A 26254-nucleotide genomic window follows, 5' to 3' on the forward strand; every position below is an offset into this window, starting at 1 on the left:
GCCAGTATGGAACATGGATATTAAATAATGATGATATGGGTAATGATGATTGCAACATGTATAACAATTGTTTAATTATAATCCAACACATAATAATCTCCAGAAAGGGAACCTCTATCTCCTGTTCAATATCATCAACAAAAAAAAAAAAATTATTTACATTTGACGGATATTTGTCCTCATCTTGTTTGTTGTTAACACGTTTTGGCTGATATACCCCCCAGCCTTGTTCAGGTGTCTTGGGGAAATTTCGAACCTGGGTTCTCATTCTTAAGGTATTTTTCAATGTTGTTGTTCATGTCACTGCCTGGAATTGAACTCAGAATCTTGGGGTTAGTAGCCTTCACTCTTAACTGCTACGCCATATGCCCATGGGCAGTTATGGAGTGAATTTTAGGGATTATAAATCTAATATTTTCCTATCTTTCCTTAATACCAGTTCCCATATGCTGCTTATATCTGCACTCAGTCTGCTTAGGAGGTTGTTGTGTCCTAGCATATGTGCTGCTTCTTTTAGTTTTCGTATTTTCCGGTGGTGTTCTCTGTCTATTATTTTAACTTCATCCCACAGGGGAAGGTGGTCTCCATTTTTCAATACATGATCAGCTATACCTGATTTATCAATATCTCCTCATGTCACAGCTTTGCGATGTTCCTCTACCCTTATTTTGAGGGGGCGGCATGTTTTGCCTTTGTATAACCTACCACAGCTGCATGGGATGGAGTACATGCAGTTTTTGGTCATATTCTTTTCTATTGGTGGTTTTACCTGAAAGACATATTTGTGAAGTGTTGTATTGCTCTTGAATACTGTCCTGATGTTATATGGGCCGAATATCTTTTGTAGCTTTTTGGAGAGGCCTTTCACATAGGGTAGACAGACTGTAGGCAGTTTATTGGTTTCATCCTCTCCTTTCTTCATTATTAAAAAAAATATTTTGTAGCAAATTATATCATATGAAGGAAGATATTTCATTTGAACTTTCTGTCTTCAGGTTCTGGTTTTATCGAGGCTCAGAAGAACCGTGACTATGTGGTACAGAAGATGTCTGATGAAATCCATGAGATAATTCGGGTGTTGCAGCTCACAACCTATGATGAAGAAAACTGGGATGCTGATGATTTGACTGTGATGAAGAAAGCTCAGGTACTTATTGATTAAAAGCTAATTTCTCTAACATAGAGAAATTGTACTTCTCTTGAGTCACTAAGTCTTGATTTTGACTTGAAATTCAAAGTCATTTAGATTAACTCATCTGTCTCTGGTTCTTTGACAGAATTCCACTTGTTTTAAAGCATTTATATTTAAATGACAATCGTATTTAAATTTTTTAAATCATGATTTTATGTAAAGTCTTGTTAACTTTTTTGATACCAACATACCTAAGACCCCAGTTCTAGGATATAACCGTTTTAAATTATCTAAATTAAGACCTTTCTTCAAAATTTCATATTTTATTCCAAATAACAGTTTAACGAGTTATTTGACTAAATTCATCATTATTTTCCATTTTAATTGAAATAAGGGCAGTGTATTTCAATAGAAATATATTAACAAAGGGGTTAGTCTTCAACTAGTTTTCTTTGGTCCACCAGCCAAATGTTGATTGTAATGTAAATAGCTTGGAATGATCCTATGAAGGAGATGTGAATCAGGCATATTTATTGGTTTCATCCTCTCTTTTCTTCATATTTAGGCTATTTTAATGGAAGCTACTATAGTGTGGGTATAATGCCACTAGATTATCACAATGTAAACACTCATTCATCTGTGGCATTAGGAATATAGATCAAATATCGACAATGGTTTCATGCTGTTATGCTGTCAGCTACCTTTATGTAATGACTGTGGCCACATGACACTTTTAGTCACATGGCAAGTATTGATAAAAGATACTGCACTTTGTGTACAGAAATGCATTTTGTAGTCAGGTGATTCTTTACCTGATTATCAGATTTTAATAAAATATCATTAAATCAAGATAATAGGAAACTGACAAATGATTTAAAAAAAATTGTATTTGTATATTTTCTTTTATATCTTTCCTATTCATCAAATATAGTTTTATTAACTTTTTGATTTTATGCCTATGCTGGGCCTTGATCAGCTATAAACAACAATCGAGTTTCTCTTAAATAATACTCTATTGTTTTAATAAATAAAAACCATATTTGATAATGTAGTTCTGAATATAGTGTGTTAGGGTGGGAGAGGAATGGAGATGAATAGAATATGGTTGGAATGCTTATGCTCATAGGTCCTTTAGATCAAGAAGAACATGGATGTAAACAATAACAGTAATTTTTATTTGATTATTATGTTTGAAACTCTTTCAAGAATATTCTTCAGTCAGAAGATAAACCCTTCTACCTTAATGTTTTTAAAATTTAAATCGACATCTTTGTCTATATATCTAACCTTCTCTATAATGTCATCAGTTGATATGAAAATTATTTATTAATGGAAAACCTCTATAAATGGCTGATGATTGCTCAATGTACATCTAAGCACACACTTGTATAAGTATGGATACATACATGCAGATATATAGTCATGTACATGTATATATATATACTCCCACATCTACTGCCCCTTCCTACTTCCCACATGACCAATTTCTTGTCCACCATGCAGTCAATTTCCTGTCCACCACATGGTCAGTTTCATGTTCACCATGCAGTATTTTCCAACTAATTGTTGTTGCTGAAATACCAACATCAAGCTGCTATACTGCATGACCTTTCTTGACCAATCTCAGGTTAACGTCCAGTAGTAAACATTGACTCTCTTCTCTCAAACTCTCTTTCAGACCCCAATGGCTGAAGACTAGCCACATGCTTGAAACTCAGAGTACTAAGAAGTCTGAATCAAACTGGTTTGATCTATATATATATATCAATCATATACCATTCATATACATATTTGAATAGTTTGTATGTGTGTTGGTAAATGGTATGTATGCATGTTTGTATGTAGCCATACATGCATATATATATATATATATATGATTGGAGTACTTTTATACATTGAGAGGTTATGTAATAAAGTTGGTAGTACCATATTTAATACAGACATCATAAAAAAGCTAACTAGAAATAATTATACAGAGAGGGAAAAACTATATTAGTCAATGGCTAATATCATTTTAATTATTCCAGTAACTTCAAAAGACTTATTAGTTAAATAGATTGCTTTTGGGAAGGTTTAAGTGTCTTCAGCAAAGCACGGACTTTACTATACTTGCAGAAGTAATGATAAAAGAATCTACAAGTAGAAAGAATCTTTAAGTACAACACTTTATACAAACAGAAGTGAAAAATTAGCATATTGTCATGTATTGAACTCCTAATCAATATATAACAAATGCTGTAAATTTGTTTAAATAATTGAAAACTGCCAGTGACAGGGCATGCACGAGTTTTATGTGAACTTGTCTGTTTTTTTTCTTCTGTATATTGCAATCAAAATAAAGAGGGACACACAACTGATTCCATCACTACAGGATCGCAGTTGATGTTGTTACCCCTTCTCATGTTCTGCTGTTGGTTATGCTTCTGCTACAGCGAGATTGAAATTCACAGTTTATGGCTATTTGATCTTTGTTCCTATACCTGTGCTTATGAAATAAGAAAATTACAAAACTTGACACATAATTTAGAAACTGACTGAAAAAAAATTACTTCTGGGATGCCATCCTCATGGAAAACAATAGTCAAGTTGGTGCTTTCATAGTTTATCCAGTGATTTGTCATGGATTTTGTGAAAGTTTTCTCCTGCACAGTTGGATTCCATTTTTCTTATAACGGTTCAGCATTGCTGGATTTTTCTGCTTTTCTCAACTTCTCTTAGATTCACATTTGAAATCAGAGGAAACTAGTTACAGTCTGCATTGGCAACAACTATTTCATAGAATCCATAGAAGAGTTTACTCTTCATTGAGATGAGGAATAACGATTTTTATATCGGATTCAATTTTCATACTTTCACTCATCACAGCAAACAAACTTTATATAATGCTCACAAGAATTTTCCTGTAAGATTCTCTCATTCTTTCTTTGCATCATTTTTGTTTAGTCTAGATTGTGGATTAAAACATTGAGTGTTTAATCCAATACTTATAATCTTATTTTCTTTTCCCACCTTCCTCTTTTATCTCTTTTCTGAGGATATAGAAGGTAATAATATTAGATTAAATTTTGGGTGTTTTCCTTTTAAAACATCCTAAGGTTATTTCTCTTTCTTTCTATTCTTTTTAAATATATGATTTGCTTTCATATTTATGTTATCAGCTCTTCACTGAAGTTTTTAAAATTCTTTCAATCTTTTTTTTCTATGTTTATTCCTTTTGATAGAAATTTTATTTTATTCCTTTTTAAAGAAAAAATTCCTCTTAGGTGAGTTTGCGTGTGTGTTAATTTGAATAAGATCTCATATAGATTATCTCTGTCTGGAAGGGTGTTGTCTGATCTTTCAGTTTGGTGATACATACATACGCTCACCCATATATATATATAGGGTGTCTCATAAATGATAGGACACATTTTACTTATTATATATTATACACTTTTATCATCATTATCGGACACCACGTGTGTGTATACCCTTGTCAAGACATCACTTGGTGTTTGTAAATGTACATCATCATCATACAAACAAACTTGCTTGTTTCCAGTCTTCCATGAAAAATATGTCTAACTATGAGAAAATATTACCTTGCTTCAAAGCAGGTGAAAGTTGGTGACAGGAAGGGCATAGAAAATCTGCCTCAACAAATTCCATCTATGGAAAAATGAATGCTAAATGATGAGAACGACATGTGTGTGTTTGTGTGTGTGTTAATCTTCCGTCATTCTCCCCTCCTTTCTTTCTTCTTTGTAACTGTTCTGTTATATGACCTTTTATATCCTCTCTAAAGATTAATTTGTATGTTCATTTTCTTCTTTCACATCTGAATTGTTAATCCTTCCCATGCTCTTTTTATTCTATCTGTCAATCTTAAAATTTCATTTAACCCTTTAGAATTCAAACTAACCATATCTGGCCTAAATATTCTACCAGTTTTATGTTAAAACTAGCCAGATCTGGCCTCTCACACCTATCCTACATTGTCATTCTAAAATTAAGCAGTCACAGCATGAAACTCTTGCAGCTAAGCATTACATTTGAGAGAGTTATCTGAATGCTAAAGGGTTAAACTTGAAGTAAATATCCCCCCTACCACAAAGGAAAACCCCATATCCTCCCAGAACAAAAAAGGATGAAAAAATATCTTCCACTAAACAATATTTGTGTCTTATTCAATAATTACATTTTCTCATTTCTTTCATATCTGTTTTTCAGTCAGCAATTGAAGGAAAACTGAAGCAAGCTAGTGATTGGCTACAAGACCCAGCAGCTTTGGTTGGCAGCGCAGGTAAAATTCTTTAAATTTACTATGGTTGTTAATTCATTTCTTTCTACTACTGTTGTTGTTATTTGTGATCTTTCTCCAGCATGGGTTTTTCAAGGGAGCTGCTGGCTACATGTTTACTCAACCTGCCTGAAATAAGAAGTATAACTCCCTCAAATAAGAAGTATAACTCCCTCAAATAAGAAGTATAACTCCCTCAAATCTTAAGTAAAGGAAGGAAGGGATATATTGAGTAATCATCATCATCATTGTTCGGCCGTGGTCGAGACAATGGAATTTACCATGCTACGCCAGACTTCAAGGTCCATCATAGCATTACGGAAGTCCTGTTGCTGGATGCCTGTATCCCTGGAGATTACATCAGGGTAGGAGAGTGTGCGCCCTCTGGCATCGCGAGTAGATGGCTTCCAGAGGAGAAGAGTAGAAATTGCCTCGTTTTCAGCTCTACAACAATGTTGTTTACTGCCTGAAAGAAAAAAATTGTTGGGTGGGTTATGGTTGGATTGTTTTTAACCATATTTTTACTTGATAAAGGCTGACTTAGTGCCAAACAATAGCCGCAACTTGTGTCAGGTTTTAAGCCCCTTACTGCAAATCAGTGAAACACTTGTGTATTAAACAGTGTTCCTACTGACTATTTTATGTTATATGGCAATTTATGAGCTATAGTATCATTAGTTACTGATTCACTGTATTTCTGACTTCAAGATTTACAATGAAGCATTTATAGTTCTGTAAGTCAGCGAATTTAAGCTGAAGAGCATTTTTCATCTGTTTTTTTTCTATGCTGACATGGGTTGGAAGAGACTTGTTGAGGTAATATTATATAGTTGAGTACTCCAGATCCTGACTCATAACATTATCTTTTTCCAAGTCAAATAAGATACTCTCTAATGTGTGTGTGTGTGTGTATATACACTCACACACACATGTACATATACATGTAAATACACACACATGTGTATATACAATGGTCTCCCACAGTTTCTGGTCTTTCCAAATATTAGTGAGCTCAAGACTATGACAGAGACACTCGCCCAAAATGTTACACTGTGGGATCAAAACCAAAACTACACAGTGTACAACCATATGATTCTGGGTTTGGTCTTCTTAACCACACAACCATACCTATGCACAGTGATAGTAAGGGATGGAAGTGTTAGTATTACCAATGTTTTGAGCCTCTTTCTACCATTGCTACTAGGAGTTGGCACTACGAGAAGAAAGAACTAAAGAGCTAAAGTATTACTATTGTTGGTATTGTTTGTAATACTTTATTTTCGTTTCATAAGTATTTAATTAATTAATTTTTTTTGTTATTTACTTCAGGTGACAAAGCCCTCCATCAAATTTTAGAAGATGCTCGGAAAATTGCTGAGAGGTGTGCTGATCCTGCTGAGAGAGATGCCATCATACGGAATGTGGGAGATATTGAATCCATGGCAAATAGTTTGGCTGAACTTAGGCAGCAAGGAAAAGTAAGGGAGTCGAATTTAAATTCTGAGTTGATATTTTGATTTTGTTGTTGATAGTTGTGATGGATGGCTGATGTTGTAGAGTGTCAGGGAAAAGGATTTACAGTATTTTGGTATGTCCCTTTACATTCCCCACTTAAATCTTTCTTGGATCAAATTTATTGTTCATTCTTCTCCCACCCCCAGGGTTGATAAAGTAAGTACCACTAAAATACATAAAATACAGGTGAGGATTCACGTTCAAAACATCTGGCCTCACTGCAATATAACAGTTGTATGCCAGACTGATGGTGGTCTGGTAGGCTGAATAGAAGTTTAATGAACTGAATGGTGGTGTGCTGCATTAAATGTCTTTACATTTTGTTTTAAGTTTTTCCTGGGATTGGCTTCTTGCATCATAACTTTAGTAAACTAAGTATCATTACAATTCTATATTGCTGAGATGAGGAATTGATATGTATACTGTTTGGACAATCAAGATGATGTCACCAGTCCAACTAATATAAACAGGATACATAAGTAACATTAATATGGCACCGAGTTCTCAGTTGACTCTGTTGCAAATATTCTGACTGGGAGAAGCCTGAAGATAACTTTCTATCTTCTTTCCATTAGCCTCTGAGGTTTTGAAAAAGGATCATGCATACTGCCTGCCAGCATGGAAAATGGACGTTAAAGGATGATATATATATATACACACACACACACATATATATGTGGCTGTGTGGTTGAGAAGTTTGTTTCTCAACCATGTAGTTTTGGTTTCAGTCCCATTGTTTGACATATTGGGCAAGCATCTTCTATGAACCCAGGATGACCAAAGCCATGTGAGTGGAATTGCTAGATGGAAACTGAAAGAAATCCATCCTAAATATTTATATGTACTTGTGTGAGTTCTATCATCCACTTTTTTAAACACCTTCCATTCAGTCTATCTATCTTTCTGTCTATATATCTTTGAATAGACTGTAGTAACTATTGTTAGTGCAGTCACATCTGTGAATTACCGTAATGCTATGCAGTTCTATATTCCTTTGCCAACAAATGTACCACCTCATACATTTAAATAATAATAATGAGCTAATTGTATATAGTGCTGAGGTGCACTACATCTCATTAGAAAAGGTAAGAAAATGGGGTAGAAAGCAACCATAAGCCCAATAAAGACAGCTAGAAGTACATGCACAGTACACAGGATAAAACAGAGAGAGAGAGAGACCATTAAAAGAGCCACAAAGAAGAAAAGTTGCATAAGCATATCAGGAATTGTGTTGGCAAATTTTGGAAAGCGTGGAATTTTTGCAGGATGCAATGCCCTGACAGCTAATGACTGACACAGTTTAATTTATGCTTCAAGAATTCTGAACTTGAAGAAAATGCTTCCAAAAATCATGCTACACTGTTTTTTGATTCTATAAGCATGATCCATGAGTGATAAAGGAACTGAATTTTAAAAGGCTGCTGAAGTTGTTGGGAAGATGGTGAATAATCTTGTGACCTCCTACCAAGTAGCTACTAGATGTGAAAACTCTAGTGTGTTGATTCCTAGAGAAGCATGACTTTCAAGATATGGGTGGCCGACCGGAAGGTATTTGTCTGGTTGTGTGTCTCTTGACAGTTTCCAGCAGACTAATATTCTGAATAAAATGCATTTTCCAGACTGTTTTCATCATGTGTATAATGAAGGCAAAAACCACATTCAGGTCAGGAGTAAAACATTCTCAGAGTTGTTTCCCTTACTTACCCCGTCCCCCAGTGCAAATATTGAGTGAAAATAATATTAGTCAATAATAATGATATTTACTGTCTATTTTTCTTTACCACATTTTGATAAAATTTTTTATGCTCCCTGATTTGAGTATATTAACACTAACTTAACCGTTATTTCACTTATTAGTCTATCTATTTCTCTTTGCATCCATTTATTCGTCTCTTTTTCTTTTGCCTTCCTTCTTTCCTTTGTGTGTGTGTTACACATACACATACATATGTATCTGTCCATTATCTGTGCATTTACATGTCAGTCTATTGCTCTGTGCAGCTATAGTTCTGTCTGTTCACCTCTCTGTCTTGTCCCACTATCTGTTTCCTATTTTTTTTCTCCCTGTCCACCTTTCTGTTCCTCAGACAATCATACTCAGTTAAAAATATTATTATTAATTATTGCAAGCTGGCAGAATGTTAGTACACCGGGCAAAACACTTAGTGGTATTTCATCTGTCCTTATGTCCTGAGTTCGAATTCTGTTGAGGTCAGCTTTGCCTTTCATCTTTTCGGGGTTGATGAAATAAGTACCAGTTGAATACTGGGGTCGATGTTATTGATTTACCACCTCCCGCAAAATTCAGAAAGGATTATTATTATTATTATTATTATTATTATTGTTATTATTAAAAAGGCAGTGAGCTGGCAGAATCATTAGCACACTGGGCGAAATGCTTAGCGGTATTTTGTTTGCCCCTATGTTCTGAGTTCAAATTCCGCCAAGGTTGACTTTGCCTTTCATCCTTTCGGCGTCAATTAAATAAGTACAAGTCACACACTGGAGTCGATGTAACTGACTTACCCCCTCCTCCCAAATTTCAGGCCTTGAGCTTATAGTAGAAAGGATTATTATTATTATTATTATTGCAAGCTGGCAGAATCCTTAGCATGTGGACAAAATGCTTAGTAACTTTTTATCTGTCATAATGTTCTGAGTTCAAATGTTGTTGAGGTTGACATTGCCTTTCATCATCTTGGGGTTGATAAAATAAGTATCAGTCAAGTGCTAGGGTTGTTATAATTGATTAGCCCCCTCCCTCTAAATTTCAGGCCTTGTCACTATAGTAGAAAGGACTATTGTTATTATTGACTGAATCAGAAGGGTATCTAGTCCTGTCCATTTACATTGTGAATTCAAACCTAGCCAATGTCAATTTAGTCTTTCATTTTACCAGGAGTGAGGAGGTGTTAGTAAAATAGGTACCAGTTGAGTAATAGAGCTGACCTCCCCCAAAGTTTTATATATATATATATATATAATATATATATATATATATGTGTGTGTGTGGGTATATATATATATATAAAATCAATTTTATAATCATTATTAAAAATTTAATTTACATATTGTTATAAATTTTTCAGGGTAGCAGTCCACAGGCCATGGCTTTAGCCAGAGAAATCCAGAATAAACTTGGCAGTTTGCAGCAGTTAACCCAGATGGGAATTGTTAACACAGAACGTAGTGGGATCCGTAAACCTGCTCCTACAGTATCTGGCAAGGTAGAACAAGCCCAGAGGTGGTTAGCTAATCCAGGACTTGATGATAAAGGACTTGGTAAGGACATGTTTTTACTTATTTTATTCAATTTGATGTGCAACACTAACATTAACCTAATATATTTATTGTAAGGGCTGCTATTTAGTTAAATTGGACATACTTAATATTGTTGGCTTTGGTAACTTGGAAACTCTCATTGAATCAGGTGGCTTAGCTCCAGGTTATCTTAAGTTCCATTTTTTTCATCAACCTTATAGGAATATGTTTGTCACTATTAGTATTATTAATGCTGAGAGTAAAGCAACAATACTCTGTGGTATGTGTCTCTACGGTGTAAGTTCAAGTCCCTTGATATCAACCTTGCCTTTCATCTTTTAGGAATCAAAATAAATTTCCTCTCAAGCACTGTGGTCAATGGTATTGGTTTATTCATTCCCTTCTTCTCTCAAAATTGTTGGCTTTGTGCCTAAATCAGAAACACTTATTAATACAGAAAGAAAGATGGTGGAGTTTCGAAATGTTGGACTCAATAGCTAAATATATTTCATTCTGTCCCCTTAAGTTTAACTATCATTGGGATGTATTTGAGCTTTCATCTTTCTCAGTTACCCTAGGTCAGTAAATAATCATTAATCATACTAGTTATAAACTGGTGTTGATTGAATTGTCTGTAGCTCTCATTTATAAATGTATGGCTTTGGTATCATTATTGATGCTAACCACATTTTCATTGAAATGCTTCTGTTTTCAATTAATATTAAAAATAATGAGCAATTTAATAAACTAACTTTGTCATTATTAACCTGAAGTTTGGAACATAAGTTAACATGAAATTTTGATAGATTTAAAATTTAGATCACTTTAATACAGGAAGTTTTTATCATAGATCTAAGGATAGCCTTAGGTGTTTGGTATCAAGAAGATTAACCATTTTGGTACAAAACTTTAAAATTTATTGTTTTATCTTCAGTTTATTTTAATTTGTTTTTAACTATTTTTTTATACTGCTTTAAGTCTCAAGCTCTTTAATTTTCTTTCCCTTTCTGTAAGGCCTGAGTCACATTGTTTTATGCCTGAGTAACAATTTGCTTATGGTTTTATGTTATTTATTTTCACTTTGTGTTATCCAGGTGAACAAGCTACACGCATGGTTGTTGCTGACGGGCGCAAAGTGGCAGAATCCTTGACTGGACCACAAAGAGCAGAGCTCCTTCGTCTTTGTGATGAGACTGAAATATTAACCAATCAGTTGGCAGATATGATCCGAAGGGGACAGGTAATGATATGATCTGGAAATCTTGCCTTTAATATTTTTATAATATTCTTCTGTGTGTTCTTCTTCGTTTTTTTTTTTTAATCTCTATGACAATCATTTAACTAATCTACCACCCTAAGCCTACTTTGGGTAGTTGAAATAATCTGTAGCTTGAGTGCCGTTTATGGAATCCATTCTGTTGCAATCATTCAGGGCAGAGATCTCCGGTCTGGAGATAACTTAATTGTGACTCTATATCTATGTTAGAAATCATTATTAGCTTTGTCAGGGTAGTGGATTAGCTGAATCATTAGAATATTGTAAAAAATGGCTTGTGGTATTTCTTTTGGTTCCTTGTGTATTGATTCAAATCATGCTGAGGTCACCTTTGCCTTGCAGTTGATAAAAGGAAATACATACCAAGTACTGGGATCAGTGTTATCAATTAACACCCTCTTCTTTAAAGAATTGCTGTCCTTGTACCTAAATTAGAAACCATTATGCCATTATTAGCAAATTGATAAAAAAATGGGTTCTTTTGGGGTTTCACATTTCATAAAAATTATGTTAAATTCTTTCTGGCCTTAGGCTACTTTTCTGGAAGATAAAAAAAGCAACGTCAAACAGATAAAAATACTAGTTGTAATCAGATTTAAATTCAATTTTCACATATTTTTGTATGTTTTTTGTTTTCAACTTAAAAAAAAATTGACATTACTAATATTTATTTATTTTAATCAATCAGGGTAATACTCCCCAAGCTCAAGCATGTGCACGCCACTTATCTGAGAAGTTACATGCTCTGAAGAACAAAATTGGTGAAGGCCTTGTTAATCAGGTATTGTCAGTTATTTATTTATATAAAAAATACAATTGTTAAGCTTATCATCATCCTACCTGTAATCACAAAAACTAAATATTAATTTAAACTTTATCTCCAATTAATTTAAACTCATCTCCAACACAATCCTTAGAATTTATTTCTAAAACCAAATGGAATATTTCAAAACACTGATATCAAAATAAATGTCATATATTTGAAAGTAATAATGTTAAGTACAATAATATTATCTGAATGTAATAACATCAAGTTGCTGGAGCATGGAACAAACTACCTGCATCAGTTGTTAGTCGCCCTCCATATGCATGCACACATATATACCATGACTCATACACTGTTCACTTTCCTGACTTTTGTACATAATTCTATGTACTGTACATGCACCTTTGATAAGTTGTAGTGCACCTGAGCACTATACACAATAATTTCATTATTATTATTATTATTATTTTATATATATATATATATATATATAAAGGTAACAACATCACATGGTAATCTGCCCCTTCTATGACAGTGCCTCCTTCAAGAAAAGCAGTGCACCCTTCTAAATAATGTTATTATGCCCTTTTCTCCTGGAATTGTATTCCCTTCTGACCTTGTACCCTCCCTTTGAAAAATTCCTGGGACCATGCCTGCATACCATAGCTTTCAGACATTTTACCAATGAATTGGTTAATAGTAATAATTTAATATTTTCTTTTTGCTTTATTACAACAGGTGGCAGAGGACTTCATTGATATGACCACCCCTCTGAAGCAGTTGAGTGATGCTGCAATTGTTCCTCTTGGTAAGTTCTAAGAATAGCTGTTGAATCTTTCTGTGTGTGTGTGGGGTATTTCAACTGGTCAGTGAATGCTTGGTATAATGGCTTGCATTTTGATAAGAACTGCTATAGTTGTCTCAGGAGGGGTACAAATCAGAACTGTATCTCATCTATGCTAATTTTCATCCCAATTAGTTGTTATATAATCCTTTGTTATTAGGTTTGCTGTGTGTTTAAGAAACTTGCTTCCCACCCATGTGGTATTGCATTCAGTTCTACTGTGCTGCACCTGAACAAGTGTCTTCTGCTATTGCTCTGGGCCAACAAAAGTTTTGTGAGAAGACTTGGTAGATGGAAATTGAAAAAAAACAGCCTCTCTAGAATTGGGAATAATTTCAATAAATCGGGAATATATCTTGTGTGGTATTTAATATACTCACATTTCTCTTTGCTATATTTTCTACTGAGTTATTTCTCTGAGATCATTTTCCTTATATATATATATATATATATATATATAGTTAAAAAGTAAAAGTGGAAACAACACAAAAGCATGTTTAAAAATATTAAAAAATTTTTTACTTTCATTGACTTTTATAAAAATCACTTAATCTTTAAACATACTTTCGTGTTGTTTTCATTTTAACTTTTTAACTATAACCTTTGATTTGTATCGATTGTTAACCCCCTCTCAACAATATGTGTGTGTGTGTATATATATATATATATATATATAATATATAATATGAATATCTTGATTCGGAATTGATGCATGCAATAGCTTATTCCGTCTTTTACAAGAAGAAATATCTTAGAGATGTTGTTCCTGGTTTATAAAGTATGTCAGACAGTAATAATATCTTGTGAAACATTTGAATTCGTCACTGCCAAGTGATAAATCATACATCAGTGTATAGTTTAGTGGTTAGGGTGTTCGGTTCATGACAGTAAGGTCTTGAGATTGATTCCCAGTGACACATTGTGTCCTTGAGCAAGGCACTTAATTTCTCATTGCTCCAGTCTGCATAGCTGGCAAAAACGTGTGTGTGACAGATATATATTCCATCACTCCTTGCATGCATGTATATGGGTGGGAGTCTGTTTGTGTCTCCTTGCTTTTATATAACATGATGTTTGTAAATGGGTATCACTGTCATACAAGCGGTGTGGTTGTTTTCCAATCTTCAATCAAAACATGTTTGACTATAGGAAATATTACCATGCTTAGAAATCGGTGGTGGTGGGTCACATGAAGGGCATCAAGCTATTGAGGATCTCTCAAAACATTCTATCTGATCCATGTAAAGATGGAAAAGTGGGTGTTAAAACAATGATGATGATATTAGTATGCTGTCATGTTGCCTAACTGAAACTTCAATTTATCTAATATTCTGGATTAAATAATTAATATAATAATATCAATTTTTAACTTGGATTCTCATCAATATGTTTCTAGGGGTCCCTGGCCGAGAACAAAAATTTGAAGAAAAGTCACGTAACTTTTTAAGTCAGTCAGCAAAACTTGCTGAAACTGCCAACATGGTGGCAACTGCTGGTGGCTGTGCAAACAAGAAAACTGTTGAGGCTATTTTTAGTACTTCTGCTCAGGTAAGACATTTTTTTTATTCATGAAAAAAGCACCCTGCTGGTACCACATAAAAAGCATCCATGCTGGTGCCATATACAAAGCACCTGTGCTGGTGCCATGTAAAAATCACCCATGCTGGTGTGACGTAAAAAAGCACCCAGTACATTCATAATGTGGTTGGCATTAGGAAGGGCTTCTGGTTGTGGAAACCCTGCCAAAACAGGAGCCTGGTGCAGCTCTCCAGCTTGCCAGCTCCTGTCAAACTGTCCAACCTATGCCAGCATGGGAAAAGGGATGTTCAATGATGATTATGAGGATTCTCATTATGCTAAAGTATTTTGGAACAACTTAGGGTAAATTAAAAATCCCTTATTTGCTTTGTGTATAGTGGAATCTGGATGGATTTTTTGTATATATTTTTAATACATTTAGGCAGGTTCAGACTCAAAACATGCTGGTGGATGTTGGGTACTTCATAGGAGAATAACATCTCTCTTTTATGACAATAGTGTGTTAATGCACTTGGCTCATTGGCACATGAGATTCTGCGGCACCAGTGTTTCAACATGGACTTCCAAATATCTGGAGACAGTTATACTTGAAACAATGTGTTTTAAAAATCATTTGTTATAGTTGAAGTTTATTGAAACTTTAGAAATTGTTTTCAAAGATTTTTTTACACTACGTTTTCCATTTTCCTTGGTTTAGCCACTGACTGTCTTCAGATGTCCTCTTCATACCTGTGTACTTTATTTCTAATGTAGGTTAACATCAATATTTTAATGAATACACCACCATTGCATAGCATCTATTTTAGTGCAGATCTCATCCATGAAATATATGTTCAGTATGTGACTCTATATTGTTTATTACAGGCCAATGACTTGTCTCCTCAAGTTGTAAATGCTGCCAAAATAGTTTTGATCAATCCTACTAACCAAGCTGCTGTTGACCACTTTGATCTTCTGAAGAAACAGTGGACTGAGAACATGGAGCGTCTACGGACATTGGTCGATGAGGCCACTGATACAGAAGCTTTTATTCTTGCCACTGGTCAGTTAAAGACTTTCATCTAATGTGTTCATATTACATGCCGTTTCTGTGTTCAAGTGAAGATTTACCTATTTTTTTTTGTATTGAAAATACACATATTCATTATTTGATCTTCATCATTACTTTAAAGTTTGGTTTTTATGCAGATAGGAACTGGATATGTTTGCAGTATTGCTGTTTTACCTCAATGTTTCAACTTGTTAATGTTTACACACACACACACACACGCACACACATACATACATAAGGGTGTATGTAAATGAATGACAACACTTGTATGAAGGTGACACACTCACATATGTGTGTATGTGTGTGGCATTTGATATTGTTTCTGGTTACATTTTTTTTTATGAGGTGGTGGCTGAAATTATTGTGATTAGATATACTCACTACAATGAAGTCAGTGACTCTAATACTAGATTATCATATTACAAAGCTTTGAGCACTCACTTATCCTACTTTGGCTTAATCCTCTACACTTCATTGAAACATTATCCCTGTTCCTTTTTAAAATGCTATTTCTAAAATTAGTCACATGACATGTTTGAGATATGGCCAAGTTTAATATGACATAAAGTATGCATGTGCACATGTGTGTGCCCCCACTTGTGAAATTAGTTGTGCTAAGTTTTTGAGCCCATAGTCCATACTTCAGCTTTGCTGAGACCCTATGAAGCTCATGTTCTATTCACATCAACCTCCATAGGATGGTTCTACTGCTATGCACAACCATTCTAGGTTACATCTAAAAGAAAGCCTTTCAGCTAATTAATAAATATACACTCATCAACGTACTTCAACCATAAGCTCACAGAGATGTTATTTCCTATCTCTATGTCTTCAATTTCTACCCTAACAGCCTGTGCTTCTCTGAAATAACTAATTGAATACCCAGGATCACTGTCTTTCACTGTCCCATCACCGCTATTATCCCATCCTCTTCTCTCTTCTCCTGTCTCTCATCTCCCTTCCTAATCCTTCCTCTCCAGAATCATAACCCTTCAGAATCTCCTATGCCCCCACTTTGCATTTTTCATGCAGACATTGACTTCCAGATATTCAAACCAGATACTGGCTGCATCATTACCACCAAATCTTCTTTTGCTTGCTTTAACTAAATTATTAAAGGGAAAAGTTTTCAAATATTGTTGGTTAAGTATGGCTACTGTTTTTTTTTAAATGGTAAGCTCATCCATTTGATAAATAGAGATCAATAAAAAGAGCACCTGACTAAATACTGGGGTCAATAAGGGGGTCACTAAAATCTTTGAAGGTGTTCCCCAGCTTGGCCAAAATCCAATGACTGAGACCAGTAAAAGAACAGAAGAATCTTAATTTGGAAATGTAGAATAAATATTTTAGCAATGTTTGGAGATCATCATTTAGCTACCACAATAAAACTGTTTTTAATGATTTAGCTAGCACAATAACAATTGTGCTGGTTACACACACACACACACACAATGCCTACATGCTGTTATTTAAATATTTTCTCTTCTTTTCCAGAACAAGGAATTCAGAAAGACAAAGAAAAGGTTGAAGAAGGAATTCGAACCATCAATCCTCCAATAATCGTTACTAATGCTTCCAATATTGCTCGGCGTGCAAACCGTGTACTGCAAGTTGCTCAACAAGAAGCAGAGAACAGTGAAGATCCACAGTTTGTGGAAAAAGTTAATTCTGCTTCTGATGTCCTGAAATCTAGTACGTTCAAATTAGCATTTTGATTACTCTTTCAAATGTAATGCTTATTTAGTCACATTATTTTGAATTAATCATGCATTATCTTGTAGCTTTGAGATTTCAATGATGTAATTGTTTATTTTTAGAATGATATTGTAGGGTATGTATAAGATGTCAGATCTGACCATATTGAACATAAAACAGGTAGAATATTTTGGCTGGATATGGCTGGTTTAAAGGGATGTCCTTTACTTTTCATTTTCTTTCTCAATACCAATATTGTTTGTTTCTTAAACTTATATAATCATGAGAAATTGAAGAGAATAGCTGTGATCGATACTGGTATTTTAGATATTTCTTCTCTCCATGATGTACCAAATAACTGAAATTTACTTAGCTTTTTTATGACAAAGTTTTTAATGTTTGGTTGCCTGTAAAATTTACAATCTTTGTACATAACATTTAATAATAACGCTATCACATTACCAAAGATTTGATTGTTGTATTCAGTTGTACTGTGTGCCACACTAGAATATTTATCCTCACCGTGCACACACATACCACTTTTAATTGCTGTCAGGCTTTATTGGGTAAAACAAAAACCCAACTTTTTTTTAATGAAGAAACTGCAAATTTCAGTTTTACTCAGGGCCTCAGTTTTCTTTTTAGAACAACTCGACAAAAAATTTCTCACTCATGCCTTTTTATTGTTATTGTAAGTGTCCTTGCTTGAGCAGAACTTATAGTTGACTGAAGGAAGCTTTCAATTTTTACATATAGCTATAGTTACTCAATATATATATATATATATATATATATATATATATATATATACACACACACACACACACATACATATACATATATATATATCATCCATCACCCTCTTGCACTGTCTTATATTCCTTCCCAACACTACAAACTCAATACCACTATAAAATGGTCAAAACTTTTCACACAGGAACTTAGTTTGATTTGAAAACCCCACTAGAATGGGAGAAAGCACTAATACATGATCTAAGTTATATGATGTATAAAAAATGTAATATACAAATAAATATCTGTAAATATAAACCATCCGATTTCCTGAGTACCTCATTTCTTCTAATATATATATATATATATATATATATATATATATACATGCATATTTATTATATACATACATATACATATATATAAATAAATATATATAACTAATGATGATGATGATATATATAAACATATATACATACACACACACACATATATATATATAAAGTTAATCCAAACATGAAAACACAATGAGAAAACACAACAACGCTAGGACATGGAACAAATATAGTATTATTGGATGCTCAGGAAGGAAGGGAAGAAGGAGGGTTTAACGTTTTGAGCGGAGCTCTTCGTCAGAAACATAGGAAAAGGAAAGATCCAGAGAAGGGAAGACGATATACATACATTAAATATTCATAGCTACAATTGTTGCTGATTGCATCTGAAATTTGATAATAATAACAATAATATTTTGGTGTGTATCAGCACAGACTCTGTATATTTACCAGTGTTTAAAACTAATATTTAAGAATCTTTAAATAAAAGTGTTATTGTTGCTGAGGTTAATAGACCAGTTACTTAAGACTTCAGACCTGAATGGTAAAATGAATGTTTCAAAATCAATCCTCGATCAAGGTTAGGAGTATTATTTGATACCATATTATATATGATGGCATCATAGTGAACCAAGTCTGTGACCTAAGGTTGATTCTTAATTGTGGCTATTTTATGTATTCTGCTAATGTCTTTTGAAAAGGCATAGATATTCCAATTCCTATTTCCCCAACTCTAAGGCCTGATCACTTTGAGAGATACCTATGATAGTGTGCTTGGAATGTATAAATATTTAAATCCTTATTTTATGAGTTGTATGTGAGTATGTGATGAAATCTTAGTCCAAGTTCTCTTTGTTGCTTTCCATGCACTTTAAAAAAATTTTTGGTTGAAATTGAGATGTTTTCATGAATAGAAATGAATGAGATTGCTTATTATTATGAAGTAGGTCTAAATTAGAAAATAGAATTTAAGTCCATTATAAAAGGTAAATGTTTGCAAAAAACCTTTGTGTAATGCAGATGAGGTGATGTCAATGAATGGAAGCCAGAAGAAAAGATATTCTATTGCTTTACATACCCTCAAAATTGCTGGCTTTGTGCCAAAAATTTAGAAAGAATTATTGTTATTGTTTTTGGTCTAGATTATTCAGTTCTGATTGTGATTTTTGAAAACATCTCAAATTGAGAATTTATGAATTTGAAGTTAACGATGTTATGTTTGTATAATTTGTGTTCCTTGATTGCATATTTTAATAGCAATTACCCCAATGGTACAGGAAGCGAAGTCAGTCTCTATCGACCCCAAAGATCAGGTCGCTGCAAACAACTGGCGCAAAGCAAACAATTCAGTATGTATCTCTCTTTCTCTCTTATTCTCTCCCTCCCCCTCTCTCTCATGTTGTTAGAGAGGAGATCCAATTTTTTAAGGGCTCAGAAATTTAGAATGAAGATTTTTCTCTGCCCCTTCTAACTTGTCTCCTCTTACAGTCTATCTCTTCCCACATGTATGTACTGTAGAATTGTAAAGTTAAAGAAGTATTATATAAAGGTAGACAGGTATGAGGACCCTCTCTGTCTCAACAGAATTATCTTTCATTGTCTCTCACCACTGATAATGGTAGATCATAACTGATAAACCTGAAAATAAGGAAGCTGTCACTAAAAACTCTTTTACAATAACGATTAAATCTGTATTCCTTGTTCTACACTCTGAATAAGGCCAACTTTGAAAGTTCACTCAAATGGTGTCAATGTTGTTATTTTTGTTGCTTACCTCTGTCTAGTTCAACCCTAAAAACACCGATTTATGATCAAGAGCATTCTAGCTTTGAGCATTTGTCTCTTTAGGGTATCAAGAACTATATTACCATATGTGTCCTTGTTTTTAGGGAAATTTGTAGCTGGTTGAGTAACTAGATAGATGGCACCTTGTTGGCTCTACTGGCATCAATGAGTAAGAAGTGAAAATTTTTGTCATTTACATTAACTCCCTATGCAATCTACCCTGTCACTTTTACACTCTCTACCTCCCTTTTTCCTCAATACCCCCTGCCTCTAATCCCTTCCTTTCCCCATGTTCCCTGCTCACTCTCCCAGGAGTTTTAGTAGCTACTCTACTATTATTTTACTTTCTCCACTATCACCCTATAATACCTATAAATCTGTTCCTCTCATTTTGTTTTATCCTTCCTCATCCCTTTGCCTATAATTATTGCTCATCCTGTATTCTCCTTCAGTTATAGGGATTGCTTTAGGCCCTTAACCTTGCAAGGTACAAGGTAATCAACAGTATTGGTGGTACTATGAGAAAAGCCTCCAGTATTCCCTGTAAAGTAGCTGATATTAGGAAAGGCATCTTTCCATAGAAACCATGCCAAAGTAGACATGGAACATGATGCAGTCCTGCAAACCATCCAATTATGTTGAGCCATCCAATCTATGCCAGCATGGGACATGGATGTTAAATGATGTTAATGATTTATCATTGAATCTTATTTGCATGAATTTATTTTCTTTTTGTTTCTCTTTTGTTTGTTACAGTTAATATCTGCAGTTGGCCAGGTGAGAAAATCTGTTATGGTAACACCAAAAGAGGACAACAGATACACTCAAGCCTTCCCACCCCCACCAGATATGTCTCAACTGAGTATCTCAGGTAAAAATATCTCAGAATATCAGATATGGGCAATATTATTTTCTGAAGTTTTAAACACCTTCTTTATTTGTATTACTGCTGGTTATAATGTCTTTGTATCTCTGATGCATATATTATTATTCCACACACATATAGTTGATGATACACTCTGTTTTCTGTTGCTGTAATTTTTTTTTTACATTTAAGCTCTTTTTATTTTGTTTTCTTTGTACACCTGATACCACTTTTTTGGTTTGCATTTTAATAGTTTACTCCGTAGAAGAATCTTTTCTACAATATCACATTTATATTTGTGCATGTAATATATCTTCTGTACCTCTATGGCATATATATATAAATATATGCATGTGTTTGTATGTATATATCGATACTATGTATATATTATGTGTATTTATGTGTATATAACTACTACATATATGTATTTTAAATGCTCATATCTGTGTTTGTATATGTACATAAGTGTGTGTGTGTGTTTGTAAGTGTACATATGTGTTTAAGTATGTCATGTATGTGTGTGTATATCTATATATCTATCTTTTTCTCTCTCTATATATATATATGTATATTATAATTGTATTCTGGTAGTCACATTGACCATTTAAATCTAACATCTGTTGCTATATTTATTTATATTAGTATTTTGTAACATAAATTTACATAATCACATCATTTCTATTTTTATAAATTCATTATTGCTGTCTATATTGTATGTTTGAACCCCAAACATTATAATGTATTACCTGGATTTTCTATCTTTTATAGGCATTACTTTTTTTTTTATTTCTGTGTTCACTTAAAAAATTTTTTTTATTATTTTTCTCCACAGCATTGCATGAATTGTTTTATCACGTATCTATAATATAATTCTCTAATTAAACAGATGGAAACAGAATAGTACTCACATATTAACATATATGTGTACATATGCATACATGTGTACATGCAGTTTTATATATCTGTTGGTAATACAATCATATTTTGGTAGCCACATAAACCAATTAAAACAACTATATGCTGCAATATTTAATTTTTATTATATTAGCATTTTGCAGTAAATATATCATCATTTCACATCCAGCTTCCATGCTGACATAGGTTCCTGATCTAATGCAAGTTTTTAACCACCAATTGTTAAAAGATGACAATGATGATATATTTGCAACCAAATGCTGTTCAAAGTTGATGATTACTCCATCATTATTCAGTTTCTCACCATAAAACGTCTTTCATGCAGCAAAAATATATTCATAGTAACAGACTGAATTATAACTTCTGAAGTATTGGTAGAAATTCTATAATCAATTGTGTCACTCATAGGAATAGGAGTATTGCTTCTATTAGTTTAGTAACAGAAGGTTCCGAATTTGAGTCTAGTCTGGAATAATAATAATAATAATAATAATGATAATAATAATAATATTAATAATGGTTCTGGGTTCAGTCCCACAGCATGACACCTTGGGCAAGTGTCTTCTACTATAGCCTCGGGCCAACCAAAGCCTTGTGAGTGGATTTGGTAGACGGAAACTGAAAGAAGCCCATTGTATATATATATGTATGTGTGTGTATATGTTTGTGTGTCTGTGTTTGTCCCTCCAACATTGCTTGATAACTGATGCTGGTGTGTTTTTGTCCCCGTAAGCTAGAGGTTCAGCAACAGAGACCGACAGAATAAGTACTAGGCTTACAAAGAATAAGGCCTGGGGTCAATTTGCTCGACTAAAGGTGGTTCTCCAGCATGGCCACAGTCCCATGACTGAAACAAGTAAAAGAATAATTAGAGCATAACAAACCAGACCTAGTGGTGGTGGGCAAGGTGCACCACATACTATATAATTGATATTGTGTGCCCCTTTGACCCACGATTAATCAAGAATGAAGGTGGAAGAATAGACATATACAATCCTCTTAAGTACAAAATAGCCCAGTTATGGAAAATGAAGAATGTGAAGATAGTGCAATGTATCAGGAGGCATCAAGAGGAATATAAAGGAAATCTGAATTGAGTGCCCAGTAGAACTGTTACAAAAGGCTTACCTCCTTGGCACCAGAATAATAAAGGAAGTATTAATTTGTTGAAAAGAACAGATAACATGGTACTGTTGGCTGCAGGTAACAAGCCTGGTGCACATGCAAGACTCCAGGATTTCCAACAAAACCTGAGTTAAAAAGAATAATAATGATAATAATAACAATAATAGTAATACATTTGATAATGGCCGGTGTTAACCCAGTTGAAATGTAGTATAGATATAAATATTAAAATATGTTTGTTTGTTTTTATTATTAAAGATGAAGTTAATGAGCCTACATGTCTGAAATCTCCACTTATCTACAAATTATTTGACCAATTTTTTTCTTTCTTTTTCCATTTCTTTTTTCTTTTTTTTTCTAATTCATTTCTGATTTTTAGAAAACATCATCAGCAGCAGCAATAACAAGTGCAACAATGTTATGAAATTTATTTTCTATTTGAGTTTATTTATTTTCATTTCAGATGCTACTTGTGTGTGTACATACATATATGTATGTGTTGTTTGCTTGTCTTTGTTGTACTTAATAATTTATGCTCAAGGCAGTGGATTGGCAGAATTGGTTGTGTCGAGCAAAATATTTGGTGGTATTTTGTGATAACTCTTAAGTCTCGAGTTCAAATCCCACCAGGGTTGAACTTTACCTTTCATCCTTCCATGGTTTAATAACATAAATACCAGTCTAGTAAGTACTGGGGTCAATGTAATTGACTATAGCCAACTCCTAAATTTAAGTCTTGTGTGCCTATGTTTCAAATTAATAATTAAGTTATGCTGGTGTCCCTTTATTCCAGTCCTTGTGTACCTATGTTTCAAATTAATAATTATGTTATGCTGGTGTCACTTTAGTTTGTTGTCTGTTTGTGTTTTAAATGTGAATGTGAATTAAATGTGAATTTAATTAACATGCAATATTTGGTTGTAAGTGACAATGTATTGTTGTTTGTGATTATCTTTTTTTTTTACATGATAAAAAGGAGTGGAGGAACACAGCTCCTCATCTCCTCCAACTAATTCAACTTTTTTAGTACTTAACTAGAATGTGAGTTAAACATATGGATAAGAAATGAGATTGAAACAACTTCATTCAAGAGCTATTCTCTGCTATTCCATTTTTGTGTGAGAGCAGGGTTCAGTCCTTAAACCCCAGACTATCAACTTGTTCATTAGTTATTTCTGTTTTCACTGACCAGCTAGACTGATTGACAGATAAACAATTGGTCCAACTTATCTAAAGCACACTCTGACCCAATCTTATTGGAAGTAGCAGGATGTCTATTGTAATTCTTGTCAGTGATACAAATACAAACGTCTGTGATAGTTATTTATTTTGAAGAATAGTCGTTGAGAGAATGGCTAAAATATTGAACTATTGCCCTTCAATCCCTTGAGTTTAAACACTACAGCCAACACTATTTTTGTCTCCTTGGAGAAAACAAACTCACTTTACTTTAGCATACACCAGCTGACCATAGATATTATATTCATATATTTATATATGAATGTGTGTGTGTGTTAGCTGGTGGCTTTGAGATTTTGACAGCATGATTATTTATTTTTAGAATGACATTCAAGGGTGTGATAGGCCAGATCTGGACATTTTTGAAGATGAAATGAGTAGAATATTTGGGTTGGATATGGCCAGTTTAAATGCTAAAGGGTTAATGTCAGCAGATTATTTAACTAATGCTAGTTTCTAGTTATATCTTCAAGCATAAGCATAAGAGCAGTTACCCTGGAGCCCCATGAGTCTAGAGGACCCAGTGTTAATCTATGTTTACTGGTGGTTGTGTAAGTTGGGACCTTCCAGTGTATTATTTTGCATGGAGGATATATAATGTTCCATATTAACATGTTAAATTTTACATGAAGTGAGCTGATAACTTTAGTCCACATGAAGAGAGCTGTATTTACCGTCATAAACTTTATAGAGGTTCACCATCAGTTTGATGATGTAGAAATTTAATATTGTTTGAGCTTTGATAAGATACTGAAACAGTTTTACACTTCTAAAGAGTTGATCCTTGAAATGCTACTGTATGAGGGAGAGATAGAAAAAAAGAAGAAACTGAACTAGCTGGGTTGAAAACAAAATTAAATTGAATGTCTGCCATTGTAAATAACAAAGAACTTTCCTGTCTGTCTTGTTGTCTCTTTTAGTTGGTTGCTCTCCTTCCATTTTGATCCTCCCACATTTTTTTCTTCCACCTTGCTTATTGTTATTGGTACTGCTCTAATACAACCTAACGTTTCTGTTCCCTTCAGCTAAGGGTGGCAGCCCTAAAGCTCCCCTGTCTCCACGCAGGGTTAGAGTGCCTGTTCAGATGGCACCTCCAACAACAACGCTCACCTTTCACAATAGCGCTTATGACCCACTTACACCACTTATCAACCAGCTGTCCAGTTGTGTCCCCACACCTCCAAGTGGTCCTTCCAGAGATGACTGTACATACATATATAATAGAGGTAGTAAACTAGTCAAGTGTTGTTTGCATGGAGTTTAAGCTCAGACACCAAATGTCTTTTTTTTCTCCCTTCTTTCAGTTGCACTCACTCCTCAAGTTCACTTGTCCACTAAGTTAATTCAAATTAGCAATTGTATTATCATTTTTATTATTATTACTACTAATACTACTACACATTAGGTATATTTTTGATTACTTTTTATGTAAATTATATCATATTATCATAGTTGTATCACAGAGGAAATTTTCCATGCCTAAATGCAAGTGTTTTTTTTTTACCTTGTTTATTCTACTTCAACAACATTTCAGATGAAGGAATCCCTAATCTTCATCCCATATTAAGTAGTAAGACATGTCGGGGATATCCGGGCAAGAGAGTTTGGAAATAGCTTGAGAATTTATTTACTTTCAAGTATGATGAGTCGCACAACTTATTGGATCATAGTCACTTTTGAGCAGATTGTCTTCATACAGCATATCTTATGAAACCCATAAATTATAGCTAATATAACTCACCAATACAAGCTACTAAATCACAGAATGATCTAGTTGAGTAACCTTTGGGATACCATGAAAAGACCAGTGAGAGCCATTTTCAAACAAAAGCCAAAGAGAATGAGGTGTAGGAGGTGAAACAAATCTTTCAAGATTGAGTTGAGGACTGTGGTGGAG

The 26254-nt window shown here is 33.9% G+C and overlaps 1 protein-coding gene across 11 annotated transcripts in view; it reads left to right on the top strand.

The window, feature by feature from the left end:
• Positions 1–26254, top strand: part of LOC115214348 (vinculin) — a 209816-nt gene that overhangs the window by 139408 nt on the left and 44154 nt on the right. For 7 of the 11 annotated variants that reach the window (XM_036504925.1, XM_029783533.2, XM_036504926.1 and 4 more), the window contains exons 6-18: positions 996–1147; positions 5342–5414; positions 6741–6889; positions 10016–10208; positions 11282–11427; positions 12152–12244; positions 12968–13037; positions 14470–14621; positions 15477–15654; positions 17161–17358; positions 19686–19777; positions 20970–21084; positions 25383–25583. In XM_036504925.1, the coding sequence (XP_036360818.1) occupies positions 996–1147; positions 5342–5414; positions 6741–6889; positions 10016–10208; positions 11282–11427; positions 12152–12244; positions 12968–13037; positions 14470–14621; positions 15477–15654; positions 17161–17358; positions 19686–19777; positions 20970–21084; positions 25383–25583 (1812 nt within the window). The remainder of the gene's footprint in view (positions 1–995; positions 1148–5341; positions 5415–6740; positions 6890–10015; positions 10209–11281; positions 11428–12151; positions 12245–12967; positions 13038–14469; positions 14622–15476; positions 15655–17160; positions 17359–19685; positions 19778–20969; positions 21085–25382; positions 25584–26254) is intronic. The other 4 variants (XM_036504929.1, XM_036504930.1, XM_036504932.1 and 1 more) reach the window with 1 other exon arrangement.

The sequence above is a fragment of the Octopus sinensis genome, linkage group LG7 (assembly GCF_006345805.1).
Source record: "Octopus sinensis linkage group LG7, ASM634580v1, whole genome shotgun sequence".
NCBI lineage: Eukaryota > Metazoa > Mollusca > Cephalopoda > Octopoda > Octopodidae > Octopus > Octopus sinensis.